This window comes from Lepisma saccharinum, chromosome 13, assembly GCF_977018435.1.
Source record: "Lepisma saccharinum chromosome 13, izLepSacc3.1, whole genome shotgun sequence".
NCBI classification, from domain to species: Eukaryota; Metazoa; Arthropoda; class Insecta; order Zygentoma; family Lepismatidae; genus Lepisma; species Lepisma saccharinum.
In genome coordinates this window covers 43986189-44005184 of record NC_139241.1, presented here as the reverse complement: position 1 = coordinate 44005184, position 18996 = coordinate 43986189, and the positions used below count along the sequence as shown (strand labels likewise).

Below are 18996 nucleotides of genomic sequence, written 5' to 3'. Positions count from 1 at the left end.
GGCCGTACGTTAAAGCAACTCATTTTATTATTATTTGAAGTAGGGTTACATTTAAGCTTACATTTTATTTTACACTGATTTATCTAACTATAAGAAACAGCTTTTTGTCAGTATACATTTATGCAAATTGTATATAGATTTATTTTTTAAAATTACATACATTTGTAATTTCCATATTCTGTGTAAGTACTAGTAATAATAATAATAATAATAATAAAAATAATAATAATAATAATAATAATAATAATAATATGACCCTGCCCCCCCCCCCGAGAAAAAATCCTGCGGGCGGCCTTGTAAGTGAAAGCAACTAGGACACTCTTGAGTGAACGCAACAATAGTACTTTCTGAGATGAGTAACCGTAAGTTACTTATTTTGCAGATGAGTAATTACAACTCAGTTACTTAATAAACGAGTAGTCCCAACTCTCTTATAGATTTCAAATGAATATATGGAACTTCAGTACTTTCTGAGATGTTTAACCGCAACTCAGTTAGTTATCAAATGAGTAGCACAAACTCTGTTACTTATCAGATGAGTGAACCTAACTCCAGTATATTCTTAGATCAGTGACCCCAGTTAAGTTACTCGTATTTAACAAATGAGTAGCTGCAACTTGATAACTTTTTCAGACTTGTAACAGCAATTTAGTTCCTTCATAAATCAGTAGCTCCAACATGAGTAAACGCCACTCCAGTACTTTATACAAGATGGGTATCTGCAACTCGGTTACTTTGCGAGATGTGTAACCGTTAGTCACTTAATTTACAGGTGGGTAATCACAACTCAGTTACTTAATAAACGAGTAGTTCCAACTCTGTTATATTTCAAATGAGTTAATGCAACTTCAGTACTTGCTGAGATGTGTAATCGGAACTCAGATACTTCACAAAAGAGTAGCACAAACTATGTTACTTCTCAGATGTTTATTTGGTAAGTAAACGTAACTATAGTAGTTTCTGAGATAAGTAATCACAACAAAGTAACATAAGAAATGAGTAGCCTCAACTGGGTTACTTTTTGAGATGTTTAACCGGAACTTAATTATTTTATAGACGAGAAACTACTGCTAAAGTTTACATCTCCCCTTATAAATACTGCTCGGCATGGTTTCTTTCTAGGCAGCTCTTGCTTGACCAATCTATCGGTATTACTTTCACATGCTACTCAGTCTATCTCAAATAATTCGCAGCTTGACGTTATATATTTGGACATTTCGAAAGCCTTCGATAAAATAAATCATGATCTCCTTCTTCATAAATTACAATCCAGATTTAACATCCATGGGATATTTCTATCCTTACTACAAGACTATCTGAGTGCACGTTATCCTTCCTGGCACCTCTTCCAGCTTTCTTCCTGTTTTGTCTGGAGTTCCCCAAGGGAGCGTCTTAGGCCCACTTTTGTTTCTTCTTTACATGGATGATCTCCCCGACAGACTGTCCTCTCTCCCTATAAATATACTTCTGTTTGCCGATGACTGTAAACTCTTCACAGAAATCATTATCAGAACACGAAACTTTAATCTTACAGGAAGCTCTTACAGAACTACTTGTGGAAACTTCACAATTGAATCCTAAGAAATGCTCCTGCCTCACCATTTCCCTAAAAAGGAACAAACTTGATTCTGCTTATTATCTTGAAAACAATTCCATCAAAAAAGTGTCCACTCAAAAAGATCTCGGAGTTATCATCGACGAAAAACTAAACTTTAATGAGCACATTACGAACACTACTACAAGAGCAATGCGCCTTCTCGGTCTTCTGTACAGATTCAATGAAATCCAAAACCAATCATCCATCAGCATATGTTACAAATCCCTTATCTCCCCCATTCTTGAATTCTGCTCTCCTATCTGGACTAGGGATGGCCAGATCCGGATCCTGGCGGATCCGAAATCCGGATCCTAAAATTTTTCGGATCCGGACCCGCGGATCCGGAATTTTCGGATCCGGATCCGGATCTGGAACTTTCAGATCCGGTTCCAAACGGATCCGGATCCGTTTTGCCATCCCACATGAACGCTTCTTTGGAAAGTAAGTATGTGTTTATAACATATTGTTACCTGCTAATATACATATATACATACATACATACATACACACACACACACACACACATATATATACACAGTGTGTCCGAGAATAAATATACCAATAAAGAATTTAAATAACTCAACAATCGTTAACGACAGAAATGTCAAATAACGTTTATTTGGAAGAGAAAAAGAACAAGAAAAAAATTCACCTTAGTAGATCTAAATGTGTGCTCCTTTGGTGGCGCGACAGACATCAAGGCGGTACTCAACCTCTATCCAAGTGTTCTTCAACATTTGATGAGTGACGTAGCCACATGCATCGATAATTCTTTCACGGAGATCATCGAGGTCTTGCACAGGTGTTTGGTAAACCATAGTCTTCACATAACCCCAAAGGAAAAGGTCCAAAGGAGACACGTCTGGGGACCGTGGTGGCCATTTAATGGGTCCACCCCTTTCAATCCAATTACCAGCGAAATTGAAGTTAGTAACACAACGGGCATAATGTGGGGGGGGGGAATCCTGCTGAAACATGTACCCATGAGGTATACGAGGTACAGCATACTGTTGCAACATTTGCAGGTATCTTGCACCTGTAACTGTAGCTTTCTAAAAAAAAAGGGCCCAATTACGGAATCTCCTGTCAAACCACACCACACATTCAACTTGGGGCTGTCGCGTTCATGTTCAACAACTGCATGGGGATTCTGCTCACCCCATATTCTACAGTTATGCCTATGCACTTTTCCGGAAATGTGGAAGGTAGCCTCATCTGAAACTGTTACGCGTGTCAGGAATTCATTGTCAGCATCAATGCGTGATAGCACTTCACTAGCATAATCAAACCTAGCGGGTTTATCACTGCACTTTAGTTTCCGAACAAGCTGTAACTTGTAGGTTCTAAGCCTTAACCTTTTATGTACGATATCATGCACAGTAGAACGTGGAATTTGAAGTTGAGAACTAGCACGTCTCGCAGATTTACGCGGGCTTCTCTGGAAAGCTTCCTGAACTGCAACCACTTTATCCTCGCTCACACGCTTCCGACCACTACCTTTCTTCCTCAACAATGATCCTGTTTCCAGCAATTGTTTATGCCATTTAACAATGTCATGACGTTCTGGTGCTTCCTGTCCATATTGTTGCCGGAATCTTCTTTGTACCGTTACAGGAGACTTCAATTCTGCAAACCAAAAGCAGCACTCAACTTTCTGACGAACAGTAAACGGCGCCATTGTACAGACTACTCACGAACAAAGCCGCGCAAGCGCTTAATTATGTTACGATTTTTTCCCTTCTGGTGGTAGAAAAAATTCATTTCTTCCCTCTTCCAAATAAACGTTATTTGACATTTCTATCGTTAACGATTGTTGAGTTATTTAAATTCTTTATTGGTATATTTTTTCTCGGACACACTGTATAGTGTGTGTGTGCGCGCGTGCGCGATTTGTAATTAATACACTTAAAGGGAGGTTATCTAAGTCTCCCCCTCCGATTTCCATGAAACTTGGCAGTGTATAGAGGGGCCCAATGTAAGAAATACGTGTTTTTGTGTTTCAGCTAAAAAAAAACGGTTTTAGGGGACAAAACCCCCTCAAATGTCAAGATGAAGACAAATTGACGCGGGGATCTGACCCCTGTGTCCCACTCCGATTTCCATGAAATTTGGAAGGTGTTTGGAGGGGCCCAAAGGAAGAAGTACGTGTTTTTGTGTTTCAGCTAAGAAATGGTTTTAGGGGGAAACCCCCCTCAAATGTCAAGATGAGGAGAAATTGAAGTGGGGATCTGACCCCGAAACCACGTAAATATGGCATAGGACGAAACAGGGGGCATAGGGCACCTCTATGAACCTGCCAAATTTCATGGAAATCGGAGGGGGACACAGGGGTCAAATGCACACTTAAATTTGTCCTCATTTTTACATTTGAGAAGGGGTTGCCCCCTAAAACAGTTTTTTTAGCCGAAACAAAAAAATCACGTATTTCTTCCTTTGGGTCCCTTTATACACCTGCCAAGTTTCATGGAAATCGGAGGGGGACACAGGGGGTCAAATGCCCACTTAAATTTGTCCTCATCTTGACATATGAGAAGGGGTTGCCCCCTAGAACAGTGTTTTAGCCGAAACAAAAAAGCACGTATTTCTTCCTTAGGGTCCGTCTATACACCTGCCAAGTTTCATGGAAATCGGAGGGGGACACAGGGGTCAAATGCCCACTTAAATTTGTCCTCATTTTGATATTTGAGGGGGTTTCCCCCCTAAAACAGTTTTTTAGCGGAAACAAAAAACACGTATTTCTTCTTATGGACCCGTTTATACACCTGCCAAGTTTCATGGAAATCGGAGGGAGACACAGGGATCAAATGCCCACTTAAATTTGTCCTCATCTTGACATTTGAGGAGGGGTTGCCCCCTAGAACAGTTTTTTTTAGCCGAAACAAAAAAGCACGTATTTCTTCCTTTGGGTCCGTCTATACACCTGCCAAGTTTCATGGAAATCGGAGGGGGACACAGGGGTCAAATGCCCACTTAAATTTGTCCTCATTTTGATATTTGAGGGGGTTTCCCCCCTAAAACAGTTTTTTAACGGAAACAAAAAAAACACGTATTTCTTCTTTTGGACCCGTTTATACACCTGCCAAGTTTCATGGAAATCGGTGAGGGACACTTAGATAACCTCCCTTGTTAGTCTTACACTTTGTAATTATATAACACTGTATATATTATAATGTTTTATTTTAATTTTTTAAAACTGTAACTGTAGAACAATTGTATAATTTTTGTATAACATTTCTATCTTGTTAAATGTGTTAAAGGTTTTATCCTGGAATGGAATGTCTCACATTTATGTGTGTTTCCATTTTCAATACATTCGAATGAAACATATTCGTTTCAATGGCATTTACAAAATCACCTCTGACATTTTATGTTAAACAAGTAAGATTATTTTTGTGCACGAGTGTGTTAGCCGATGCGTAGCAAATTATTTTAGGAACAACACTTGAAAAAAATCTTGAAGGACTAACTAATGAAAAATTTCTTTGTAATCGAAGATCATAATACCTTTTAAGGTGTGGTAATATTATAATGGGATTGAGATACGAAACTCTCGGATCCGGATCCAGATCCAAAACTTTCGGATCCGGATCCAGACTCGAAACTTTTGGACCCGGATCCGGATCCGGAATTTTCGGATCCGGATCCGGGATTTTCGGATCCAATCCGGATCCGTTTGGCCATCCCTAATCTGGACCATGGCTTCAAAAACAAATCTTTCCCGGATTGATTCTGTCCTCAATCTTTTCCTCGCCATTGTTCGCCACAGAATACCTTCTCTTATGCACCTTCACAAAGCAGATATTATGTCTGTCTTCAATATCCAACCACCACACACTCGTCGCGAATTAGCAGACACGAAATTTTTGCACAAAATCATGAATGATAAAATTAAATGCGAATTTCTGCTCAACAAATTTCATCTACGCGTCCCCACACGGCCAACCCGCAACGTAAAGCTCTCTCACAATCCCACCACAAGGCTCTCCCCTCTACAGCGGTCTCTTTTCTACAGGCTTCCTCACTCATAATAACCTGTTTCCAAATGTGGACATATCCTTGTCAGAACAAAGTTTTAGACAATTGTTAACGACGTATGTATAATTTTGATTTGTTTTCAGAGCTATCTTGTACCCTATTTTGTTGTTGTTGTTATTGTTATTGTTATTTTCCTGCTGTTACTGTTTCAGTGTAAATTGGTCATTCAGTATTGTATCTGAAACTTTAGGTAAAATAAATAAATAAGTAACGCAGTTTCTTCATAAATCAATAGCTCCAAATCGTACTTTTCAGATGAGTAAACGCCACTCCATTAATTTCTGAGATGGGTAACCACAACTTCCTTATTTTTTGAGATGAGCAAACGTAACTCAGATACTCTTTGACATGAATAACCACAATAAGGTGAGAAATTGCAATGGATATAAGTTTAAATTCGTAACCGTATCTCTTGTTATATTTTGGAGAAAGGAAAATGCCATCAGTTGCTGTGTCTCTGTTTGAAATAAGAATACTAAAATCATTTTCAATTTTTGAATTATGTGTATACACACTTTATTATGTATTTTTGGTTTCGTCGATGTATTAATTCGCTCTTATTTGTCTTCGCAGTGAAATTCCGTGTAACAGCCATTTTGCTGCCTAGAAACCAAAGAAGTCTATGAACTTAACATGAGAGAAATTAGATTATTATATCTCAAGAAATCCTTGGGCATATTTCTGCTTTGCTGTATAATATTTCAGGTAATTTAATTTTAAAAAATCAGATATTACAGCTTTTTCTAATGCTCAATACTGAAACCTTCCTTTGTATACTTTCAAAATGTTATTTTTTTGTTTTGCAGTTCCTTATATTCAGCGGTAGATGGAAAACACTGGGTCAAGTGGATACATTTCTGTTAGTATGTTCCCGATGTAATGTATCAATTGTTCTGATAGACCGTAATGGATTGGAGTATTATCAGAAAGTGCGTTCGGACAAAGAGAAGAACATGTTTGCCACAAAGCCCTTGTGGACATTTGCTACTTGGGATGGAGAACGTCTGCAGAAGGTAAGGACATGTTTCAGTTATTTGAATGAACCGCGTGAACTTGATGTAGTTAAGTATAGTGTCACCAGATGGCTGGCAATTTTTATCGCTATATGGCTCTGTTATATTCTTTATAAGTCGGTGAGAAAGCAACGGCCGAAATATGTTGTTAATAAACATTCGACTAATAGAGGGTGCTGACACTTTGAAAGTCAATTGTGAGTAGTAAAACTTGTGTGTAAATTTCATAATTCAGTAGATCGTTAGTTGATGTAAGACAAAAAATAATACTATTAGAGTACTGTGTAAAGGCAAATCAATTAAAAATCTGAAAAACATGAGTAGCAAAAAATAATTAAAGCATCTATAAATTCAGACATGAATTTTACATACAGGTAGAAAGAGGAACCTTGTGCAAATCGCTCGAGTTTTTGTAGATTTTCTCAAGATATCGTTCTTCAGTTATCTTCATTCGTTTGTAAGTTACCAACAAGATTATTGCATTTGTGTTACGCAGCATGAACGAATAGAACTTGCAAAATTTTTGCTTACGGAGGGGGTAAGGGCCTGCAGATACTACTGTATTTCTTCCTAGAAAAGTGACTTATGTTGACACTTGGTTCGTAGTAACTATTGTAATTGTCCTTAATGATGTTCTCAATAATTTCAAGGAAAAAAATAGAATAGGCTAATTTAAATTAATAATAATAATAATAATAAAATGGTGCTTCAGTTGTGGGGCTCTGGGAGTATTAGTGGCATGTTATCAGACATACAAATTCCATGTTTCGCTCTATGAAGTTAGCGATAACATAATTAGAACATCATGACGAAGAGTACTGACATTTAGTAAAGCAACATCACTTTACCTTCAATACCTGTGTGCATAATCGAAGTTCAAATACATTTGCCAACATAAATGAACATTATGCTTAATTCCGTTAATCTATCATTAAAGCGAGATATTGATGTAAACATATCTACAGTCATGCATGCTGTATCACAAAGCATAAAATAAAGATAACTGTTGTAGAATATTTAGGAACATTATACAAATAAAGCGTTATGCGTCTGTTGAGCCCCTGTTTGGGAAACTATGGGTGCTAGGGTTATACACTGTGTTTCTGTGTTTACTGCTCAATGCTCTCGTCGCTGCCGGAGTGAGAAATACGGTAAATGTTCAATATTACAGGAGACACTATGATACTATACCCCGGTGAAGATTTGATCATCGTTAAGCCTGTGAAATCTTACAGGGTAAATTTGATCACGATTATCTCGAGAATCAGACGTCAGAGAGAAATCCCAAATATTTCAAGAGAAAAAGTAATTAATTTTCGGGAAGGTGATGCAGTGAATGCAAATATGAAACAATGGTTTCCTAGATATATCATTTGTCTGTGCTCAGTTAAGATTTGAAAATGTTCTGCCGAGTGGTTCTTAAGATAATCGTGACCAAAGGTACAAAGGCTTGACGAGGAAAATGCTCAAATCTTCACAGGGGCGAAAGATCATCTTAAGTCTACTGTAAAATCATTATCTTAACCTGACAGCCTTGAACGTGGCGACAAAGCAGCATATAGGCAAGAGGTAGGGAATACTGTTAGTTAGTAGATGCATTTAGTGGATTGTGGAGAAAAAGCGATTGAGAGGAAATAAATATAATAAAATAAGACAAGAAACGAGTAATAGCCAACTTGTAGTAGTTGTTGATTAATTTTACTTTGCCTTTCTGCCACTTTTGGCTAATCCTAGAAGTTGAAACAGAATTGGGTATTTTAAAAAAACTTTATGATTGGTGCAGTGTTGACAGATATCTATTTATATTACTAATATCGTAACTTATTTACAAGATGGGCTAAAGTGTCACAATCGGATATTTAAGTAATATTATTGTGAAGGAAACTGCGGTAATCAGTGCAGAAACTTTATTCAACTGAACAAGATAAGTTAAAGAGTGAGACAGGACTACCTGTAAGAATGAAAGAACGTGCCTTTTTACCGGCAGCGTTCGGACGGACCTCTACCGGAAAACAAAACATCTAACCACATTATTGGGATGGACTGACCTCTGTTGGAAAACATACGAATTGCTACCACATAATGGATGTTAAACTATGACAACTTTTTATGTCAATTTAGCTTGCGAATAATCCAGTAGCGTGCTCAGGATTTTCGAAAGGGAGAGGTTATGTGTACATTTTTTAATTAGCCAGTTCTCATTTTGCCATATTTTCCTGCCTTTCACTTTCTTCTTTTAGAAATACTCGACCAAAGGGGTGGTTATAACCCCCACCAACACCCCTTGGACACGCCACTGATAATACCTTTATGTACTACAAATGTATATGTTCGTGACTATTTGCCCAAGGTGTACAGTCCATAACACCTAGAACAACGGGGTTAAACAATATATACCGTAATGATTAAACAAAATTAGGTGTAACAATATATATATATAATCAATACTCGAGACGAGAACGAGACTTTGGTAAGTCTCGTCTCGGCTCCTCGATTCCACCCATCTTTCTACTCCTTTCAATGATATGTGGATGCTTCACGAGTTATACAGTACAATGTCATCTTGAAAGAATAAAATGTATTCTGTGGGATATTTTCGAGTCTTTTATTCTCAATCATGACGTGACAAGTTTTGTTAATTACAAACTAACAAAAATATAACTTATCAATAGCTAGTTATACAGCTGCCCTGCAGATACATTGGACTTATACAGGCTTCTTTTATATTACAGGATGAAATCTTGCAGGAACTAAGAGGTTTTGGATTCGAATCCACAATTCTCCACGACACAAACTCTTCTCGACCGATCGCACTTATATCAAGGTCAAATTTACATATAATTCATATCGTATTCTTTCACGAAAGAAAAGTAAGTTCACACGGTGGTAAGTCTTGTATTATCAGCTACAAAGTTGATATCGTGTATTCCCAATGAACAGAAAAAAATCCATACCCTGTCTCAGTTATCTCTGGAGGAAAGACGCGCATAGCGTCAGGGAAGGAGAGGAAGGGGCAGAGCGAAGCAGTGCACGCTGCTCCAAGGCTGGTAACTGCAGTCGCTTCCCCCCTCCTCCACGCAATTCCGTTCCCTCTAACGTGTTCATTGGTGGAGCCGTCTCACGTCACTACTTGCGCAGAGACTTGTTCTCGTTCGCCTGCTCCAGAGATAGTTGGGATAGGGTATAGCAATATAAAATAAAGCACTTTAGTAGCATCGTATTCTCCCAGACTGTCAACTAATTGCTTGGTGCCCCTAAACCCGAAGGTTTATTCCCCAGGACCACACGATCTTGGGTAAGATCAATCTACTCCTGACCATGAGGCTTGCGATATTTTAAAGAATAAAATCCCGGACAGCTTTCAAACCCTTTTTTTAAATGATCTGGAAGACTAATGTCCCTAATATCAGCTGCTATATGTTTGTTTGTTCTTGCTACAGTGAATACATACTATTGCTCTCTCCATGAAAATACACCAGTCAAGGTCGGAGCTTCCCCTTGCTTCCTCCACACCCCTGGCCCTCCAGGGTTGCCACACTTCTTGTTCTGAGCTGCTCAGCCAACACTTCGCGCGTTGTACGTATATGGTTTATTTCGTCGGTTGAAATTGTTGCTCATTGGCAACACTGTCGGTGGGTGGCGTGACCTTGACTGGGATGTTTTCGTGTCGAGAGCTTTAGGAAGTAATAATCTATAAGGAAAATTGGGTGGAGGGAAGTAAAGCAGTATCGAGACTTTGACGCAACAATACCTCTTCTGCAGCTGTTGTGTAGTCAGACGCTTTGGCACAACAATGTGTTAAAACTTTCTATGTTTCCCCTCCTATCACTTACTAAAACAGTGACTCATTTTTCACTAGTCTTCAAAATAAAGTTGTGAGGTTTAATTATTTGCATTGCCATAGATCCGCTCCGTATGAAAATGGACAAACAATGTAATTTTTATTTTTATTCAAAGTATCACTTATTAAGTAAAATTAAACAGGAAACTATGCAGAATTTGGAATTATAAATAAAAACATTAGTTTCATGGCTCTTAAATAACCTAGCTAGTGTTCAAACGGCACAGCATATGATCCATTAATATTATTTACAGTAGAAGTGGCGATTTATGTTTCCACTTAATTTTGTTTCATTATCATTTAGTACCATAAGAAATCTAAATTCTTCTAATTGTCTCATTTTTTGTTTCTTTATCTTAAGCTCTGAAGTATCCTACTTCATTTCTGAAACAAACTTTACCTTTAAGAATCTATTTATGATAATTTTGATACCCTTGGTATTGTTCCATAATCCTATTAATCAAATAATGTGCATGGGGTCACACCCGTCACAGGCAAAAGCTGTTTATAAAAGAAGTATGTAATATTGAAAAAAAGAAAAGTACCAAAATTACAAAAAAAGTTTGCTTTGTGAAATGAAATAAAATTGTTTCAGCATTTATTTCACAGTTTCTGGAAAGACTGTGAAAGGTCCCAAAGTCATGTCTCAGAAGTGTCACACCCATCACAAGTACAAGAAATGTATTTTCTGGAACTGCTAATTGAGAAGTGGAGGAATATTCTGAAATTAAAAAAAAACTTTCATCAAGAGAAATGGCATTACATGAATTGATAGAGTTACACATTTGAAGATGCTAAGAAAATAATTAAAAGCAATGAATGTGAATTTGTCTGAATGTCACACCGTCACTTCGTTCGGCAAATGCATACCAAAATGAAAATCAAAAGATATAATAAAAAAATTTAAATCTAGTTTTATCTGGAGATAAGAAGGTTTTCCGGGGACTCCGGGAGAGCGAATTCGATTCTTGGAGACTCCAGGCCACTCCGGGAGGGTTGGCAAGCCTACTGACCACCCTTACCAATTTCCTTCAGGTCCATCTTATTAATGACATTCCATGTTATTCTTGGCCTTCCCTGAGGTCTCTGACCATCACGTTACCCAATAAAAGCTCTGTAAACCTTTCTCTCCTCCCACATGCATGTTACATGACCTGCCCACCCAAGTATTCTTGATTTAATTTTTCTAATAATATATTATGGGATGAATATACGTAGGTGCATTCAAATGAAAAGGTCTATTTCCTTGCAAAAACTTTATTACAGTAGTTTTCTACACGTATTCATCGTATGAGGTAAGACACTGGTCCCACTTTGAAACAAGGTTATGAATTCCTTGGTAGAAGAAGTCCTTGTGCTGGGAATGAAACCATTCCCTGACAGCTTCCTGCAGCTCAGGACTCGAGGCAAAGCATCGTCCTCTGAGGTGTTTCTTCATAGGTCCGAAAATGTGAAAATCACATGGACTCAAGTCAGGACTGTATGCAAGGTGGTCTAGCACTTCCCAATGGAATGATTGCAACAGATCCTGTGTCTGTCTGGCTGTATGGGAACGAGCATTGTTCTGGAGTAAAATGATGCCTTTGCTGAGTTTTCCTCGACGCTTATTCTTGATTGATGTCCGTAGACGATGCAGTTTTTCACAGTACGTGTTTGCGTTAATTGTGAGTCCCTCTGGAAGGAAATCCACTAGCAATGGCCATTGGTCATCGAAAAATACGGTCATCATAAGTTTGCCGACTTATAGGTTGTGACTTGCTTTTCTTTGGTTTTGGTGATCCTGTATGGTTCCATTCCATACTGTCCCTCCTTGATTCTGGCTGGTAATACGGGCAGATGGATTCATCTCCAGCAATGATTTTGCTGATAAAGTCCTCACCTTCATTCCTGTATCGCATCAAATGAGCCAATGACATTCTGCACATTTTTTGTTCCTCTGACAAACACTTTGGCACCCATTGTGCGCACACTTTCCTGTAACCCAGTCTGTGCCTCACAATGTCATGCACACTACCCAGTGACACGTTCACTTGTTCGCTAATGGCTGCCAGGGATATCCGTCTGTCTTCTTGAATAAGGTTGTCAATATTTAAATTACTGTCTCACATAAAACGTTTTTCAGAAAAAATAAAATGGACCTTTTCATTTGAATGAACTAAGTAGATGAAATAGTTCAAGTACTGTATTAAAAACCGAAGTTCTTCAGAACTTTCAACCACATAGCTTACTTTTATCCTCTACCCAGGACATCCAACCTCTGACAAATTTGATTTTGATTTCTGTTATCTAGCCTCACTTTTCTGCCATTATTGGCTAATCGCAACGGTGAGGATGAGTAATAGTATGATGAAATTGATGAAGATGCACTAGAAACGAGTTTTTTTCCTGAGTTTTAGTAAGTGCACTTTATGCACAGATCCGATCCGCTATGTGCCTCCACCGAGTACAAGGCGAAGACGTTACAACTACGCCATCGGGGAGGACATCAAAAGGAACATCCGTGCCCAGAACCGGAATTCGAACCTGGCGTCGTAGCACGATGTGCTAACCTCTAAGCTACAGACGTCGGCAAATTTCTTTCTAGATCCAAGTTTGTGGGACGGTAACAACAATTGCAACGTAAATACACGTAGGCAGTTTGTGAATGGTTATGGGTGATCTCCGATTGTCTATGTCTATGCCAAATGATTTATTGCCATTGTTACTTGTACCAAATATCAATTACATGACTTGACAGAAATACCGTTGGTGTAGTGAAATGTTGCCAATTTAAGAGTTGTGGTGTTTGTATTCGTAACATATCTGGTAGTATTGGTTTTGAAGCATTTCCTATAGGAATTGTAGATCTTCTGACGACACGATTCAGGCAAGTTTTCTCGGTTTATCAGTCAGGTTAAATAATCGTTCTCTTCCAAAGTTGTGCCGGCCCCCGTGGCGGAGTGGTTAGCACATCGTGCTGCGACGCCAGGGGTCCCGGGTTCGAATCCTGGTTTGGGCATGAACGTTTGTGATGTCTATTAATCAATTTCATGGTAAATATGCGATATCGTCCGGACGGATTTCTTCAAATTTACAGGAGAAAATGCTTACTGAAATGAGTTTCTTTAGCATTCTGGACGTTCTTGGAGGTATTTTCTTTCACGGGAAACTAAAAACTTCGTATTTGAATGCTGCCGAACAAGAATTAATCACTTTTTACGTAAGAAACTTGCATTGCCTGCCATATTATGCCGTTGTTTTCATTGTGTGCGTGCAGATGGCGAGAGCGTCGAAAGTCACGCGATCTCTGCAGTGTATCCAAACGTGCCTTTTTTTTTTTTACGGAAATTTCTATTGTTACCTATGTTCGCCGCGCTTTTTTTCTCGTAAACAAGTCGTTGTGTTTCAAGAAGATGACGTGTGAAGGTTGCGTCGTGAAGTTGTTGTTTGATGTAGAAAATGTATTGGAATTTGTGGTTCAACACGGAATCGTGAAGAAAGAAATAGATTGTGAAAAATGTGGCAGTACATGCTAGCTGCACATTCGACCAAATGGGAAGTGGGTATATGCCTGTTCGAAGCGAGTCCAAGGACGCGGCAAGTTAAAGTTCAAAAGAGTTCCGTGTCGATTTGAAAGATCTGCAAGGTTGGGAACCTTCATAGGACAAAGTAAACACTCGGTGCAACAGATCATACAATTTTGTAAACTGTGGCTACTTTTACCATACCCAAGACAGGATTCCATACAATTTGAACTGGCGTAAGTGAAGGAACAGTGGTGGACTGGTCAAACCATTGTAGGCAAGTGTGTGAGGAATGGGTATTACGGAATTCTAGACCAATCGGAGGTCATGGAGTCATTGTAGAAGTAGATGAGGCCAAGTTCTGGAAAACGAAAACATGTGTAAATGGGAGAGCCCGTCCACTTGATGGACAGTGGGTATTAGGAGGAATTGAAAGGGGAAATCCTACTCGTTTCTTCATGGTTCCCGTAGTAAACCGAACCGAGGATACTCTGCTGACAGCCATACGTCAATACATTCTTCCTGGGACAACAATAATGTCAGACTGCTGGAAAGCATATATCAACCTACAATGAGCAGGCTACCGACACCTTAGAGTTAACCATAGTGTTGAATTTGTGGACACACCTGCAAGTGGACATATCCATCAGCAGAACGTGCAACGACTCATGGGTGAAGAAATTCCAATCCATTCACAAAACATCGAGAGGGTTTGGCGTAATGTCCCGCATTCAATTCCAGTGTTTCGAAGAAGGAAATATCATTTTACAGGATATTTATCTGAGTACCTCTTCAAAAGTAATTTTTAAACGGGAGACAAGAGTTCATGAATTTTTTAAACAAGCAGCTACCGTTCAGTACATGTGAGTACAAAAATATATATTCCAACTAGCAATATACCGCGTTTTGTGTTCATTGAAATTGTTGACTTGTATTGTATTAATTGAACTTTTACATTTCTCCAATCAAACGCAATATAACGCGTTTTCTGTTTATTCAACTTTTGATTGGCGCCTCTTGTGTTACTTCAACATGTTAATTAAATTGTAAGTAGCTTGTATTGTGTTAATTGAACTTTTAAATTTCTCCAATCAAACGAAATATTACGCGATTTCTGTTTATTGAACTTTTCAACGCGTTTTCTGTTTATTGAACTTTTCATTGGCGCCTCTTGTGTTACTTCAACATGGAAAATTTAATGTATAAGAAAAGAGAATATATTTTGTCTAGTCATGTATTTTTTTTTATTATTTCTAACGTGTTTATAACCAAACCTAACCCAACCTTATCGTCATGACACGCGATGATCCATGAGGAGTGCATGCCATATTGTCTGTTACCAAAGCGGAACAAGGATGACAAATAATCACTCGTAATATGAAACGTTGCCACTATTTTATGGAAAAAGGCATAACTTCACCTTAAAGAATGTTCCGCAATGCAGAAAAGGTAAGTGCCAGTGGTAAAATTAAGGAAATAAACGAGTTAAAAGTGTCCGGGCGATATCGCATATTTACCAATTTCATCACATCATCACTCATCCCCAACTTCGCAAATTAGATAAAAGTGGCACAAAAAGCGAAGTAAAATAAATCAAATCAAAACAAAATCAAATTTTCCAAAGTTGCGAGCAATCCCACTTGTTTTTCAGTCAACTTTCGCTATCAGCTCGAAACGTTGGATGTAAACGCAATCCTATCCTGGATGGTAATCATTTTGTTTTGAGGATTTATTACCGATTCAGGATTACCCAACTCAGGAACTATGGAATTTCCAATTAAAACAGTGACATCTCAGGAACTATGGAATTTCCAATTAAAATAGTGACATCTCAGGAACTGGTACTTACCAGTTGGATATTTCAGTGAAATGTCTCCCCAACTCAGGAAGTCCTACTAATGAGGATGAATTGACGTTTGAAATAGTTGACGTTACACACACCTGTGTAACTGATAACCTAACCTAACCTACAAGCAAAAGATCTACAATTTACTCAAAATATATTTCCCTTTATATATATATTTCCTTTTCTTTCTATATTTCTTTTTCTGAAAATGGATATACGAGGGGCGATCAGGTTGCTCCGACCCTAACATAGAAGGAATGACGTCACGATTGATTTTTTATTTTGTTATTGTTTAGTGATCCTTTATATGCTTTCAATCTGAATTGCAAGTCTGAGTAGCGTACAGTTTTCTTTTTACAGGGGTTTAACTGAGTGAAGTTGTGTCAATGTGCCAGAATGGAGAAAACTGAGGTGAGAGCGGTGATCAAATATTTTGTGAAGAAGAAGTGGACGGTATCCAAAATTCATGAGGACTTGGTGGATACATTAGGGGACAGTGCTCCTTCATACAGTATGGTGAAGAGATGGTGTCGTGAGTTTCATTGTGGGAGAGAGTCGTATGAGGACGAACATGCAGGTGGAGCACCAAAAACTGTCATGACGACCGAAAACATTATCAAAGTCCACGATATCTTGCTGAAGGATCGTCGAGTCACTGTCCGTCATGTTGCTGAGATGTGTGGCCTGTCATATGGCACTGTCCAAAACATAATTACCCAGGAATTGCAAATGAAAAAAATTGCTGCAAGATGGGTCCCTCGAAACCTCACCCCAGATCAGAAGCGCACGCGAGTGCTCATCAGTCAAGAACTTCTTGACAAGTTTCGTGCTGATATAGACGATTTCCTTGCCCGATTTGTAACTATGGATGAAACATGGGTCCATAACTTCGACCCAGAAACAAAATCACAAAGCATGGAGTGGAAACACCCACATTATCCACCAACGAAGAAGTTCTAGGTGCAAACGTTAGCCTAGAAGGTAATGGCCTCAATTTTCTCGGACTGCAAGTGTGTCCTTCTTCTGGACTATCTACAAAGAGGCCAAACCATCACTGGCACATACTACAGTGACCTAATCAAGAAATTACGTGATTCAATCACGAAAAAGAGGCGTGGGATGTTGACCCGTGGTGTGCTTCTTCACCAGGACAATGCACCTATCCACACCTCACGCATTGCGAGGGCCGCTATCGCAGATGCATCGTTCGAATTGCTGCCCCACCCACCCTATTCCCCAGATTTTGCCCCCAGTGATTTCCATTTGTTCAAACATTTGAAGAATGACATTCGTGGGCAAAAATTTTCTGATGATTCTGACGTGATAAGGGCTGTGGACTCATGGTTGGAGGACCAGTCGGAAGATTTTTTTTTGCAAGGTATCCAGGCGTTGGAGCACCGATGGGAGAAGTGCATTGGAGTTGCAGGGGAGTACGTTGAAAAATAAAATAAAAATTGAAACCCTATTGCCGCTCTTTCTATGTTAGGGTCAGAGCAACCTGATCGCCCCTCGTATATGTACAATCACGGAGTTGTATCAATTCCATTGTGAGCTAATGGTAGCATTAAAACCCAGATCTGTACCTGACTGTACGTAATATTTCAGGGTAACGTGAGTGAACGATAAGAACCTCTCAAAAACTGCTTCTTATCTCTCCCTGTTCCTTCCCGAGGTATCGATTCCTGAGTTGGGAACATCCCACGTGAAAATATCGGTTCCTGGAATGAAAATTTTCGTCATACTTCCTGAATTGGGAAATTTCGCCCGAGTTCCTGAATTGGGAATTTTCGTCATAGTTCCTGAATTGGGAAGTTTCGTCATAGTTCTTGAATTGGGAACTTTTATTCGAGTTCCTGAATTGGGAACTTCCGTCATAGTTTCTAAATTGGTCAATTTCGTCAGAGTTCCTGAATTGAAATCTTTCGTCATATTTCTTGAATTGGGAACTTTCTTCCGAGTTCCTGAATTGGGACATCATCGTTCTGAAGTACATTTTCCTCTCTCTCTCTCTCTCTCTCGCTCTTTCGTTTCTCACATAAATTGATATTATTTGACTTGTGCCTCTGCTTCTAGGGCAACTTCTGGTGGCACGGTAGTTTGGACCTTGACTATTCCTTGGAGGAAAAGCTAGGAATAATTGGAGTCCAAAGGTCTCAACTAAACGCTATGGAGAACGCTGGTGCTTTTGACAAGTAAGGAAAACATTCATTTATTCTCGTATATTTCCAAGTAAAAACAGTATCAAAATTGAAAACGAAACAAGAATATCACTTAATGATGAAAAGGAGAACATGATTGTTGAAGTGCAATTTCAACTGAATGAGAATTATTTTATTTTTCCACTTGTTGAAATATATCAAAGAGGGCTGGCAAGTTTACAATATGTGAAAAATCTTTCGTTTTTTTGTTTTAATATGTATGTATTTTATATTTCGTAAAATGTAACGAAACCGAGTACCACCCAGACTTTCTTACGAGACCTACCTCGTACTGACGAAATGAGACGAGACTGTACTAAGTTTTGTTTCGTCGCGATTTCCAGTAAAATCTATTCTTAAAAAAATGTATGTAGGACAATAATTGAGACCACGGACAATTGCGATCAATGAAAAATTGGGGACAACTGCCCATGCTATGGCAGCTGCAACGCTCGCAATCTGTCTGCCATGGAACGTTGACCGGTTCAGCAGACACGATTCGCGGCAGTGGAGGCGTTCATCCGAACGGGTTCCTTTCGGGAGGAACAGCGGGCACTGCGATGTCAACCATTGTCAGATCGTGATGAAATTTTGGTAAGTTGAAGGCAGAAAGGTTTTAAACATAAATCGTAATTTTCAGATTTAAAAAAATTGTGAAAAAAACCATTATCATGAATTTTGCGAAACAAGTTTTTCTTAGTATTGGGTAGTCCTACAAATACAAAATTGGTCTTGTTTGAAGCTCTTTGCATCTGTTTTTAATATACATTATCATTGTTAATTCACATTGAGAAACATATTTTATACAGATTTCTATTCAGCGGAGTAAAGATGAGCGCGGAACGTTGCATCACGGCACAAAGCGATATCCGTTAAACCGTGGAAACTGCCGGGCTGGCACTGTGAGTCGGTGCTTGCTGTATTAGCAGTACTAGCAGTATTATTATTAGTAGTAGTAGTGAT

General features: G+C 38.8%; 1 protein-coding gene across 4 annotated transcripts in view; it reads left to right on the top strand.

The window, feature by feature from the left end:
- Nucleotides 1–18996, top strand: part of LOC145996932 (ribitol-5-phosphate transferase FKTN-like) — a 90510-nt gene that overhangs the window by 9522 nt on the left and 61992 nt on the right. For 2 of the 4 annotated variants that reach the window (XM_083133509.1, XM_083133512.1), the window contains exons 2-6: nucleotides 5888–5998; nucleotides 6206–6337; nucleotides 6439–6645; nucleotides 9378–9515; nucleotides 17909–18027. In XM_083133509.1, coding sequence (XP_082989635.1) covers nucleotides 6266–6337; nucleotides 6439–6645; nucleotides 9378–9515; nucleotides 17909–18027 — 536 coding nt within the window. In that variant the 5' untranslated portion in view covers nucleotides 5888–5998; nucleotides 6206–6265. The remainder of the gene's footprint in view (nucleotides 1–5887; nucleotides 5999–6205; nucleotides 6338–6438; nucleotides 6646–9377; nucleotides 9516–17908; nucleotides 18028–18996) is intronic. The other 2 variants (XM_083133511.1, XM_083133510.1) reach the window with 1 other exon arrangement.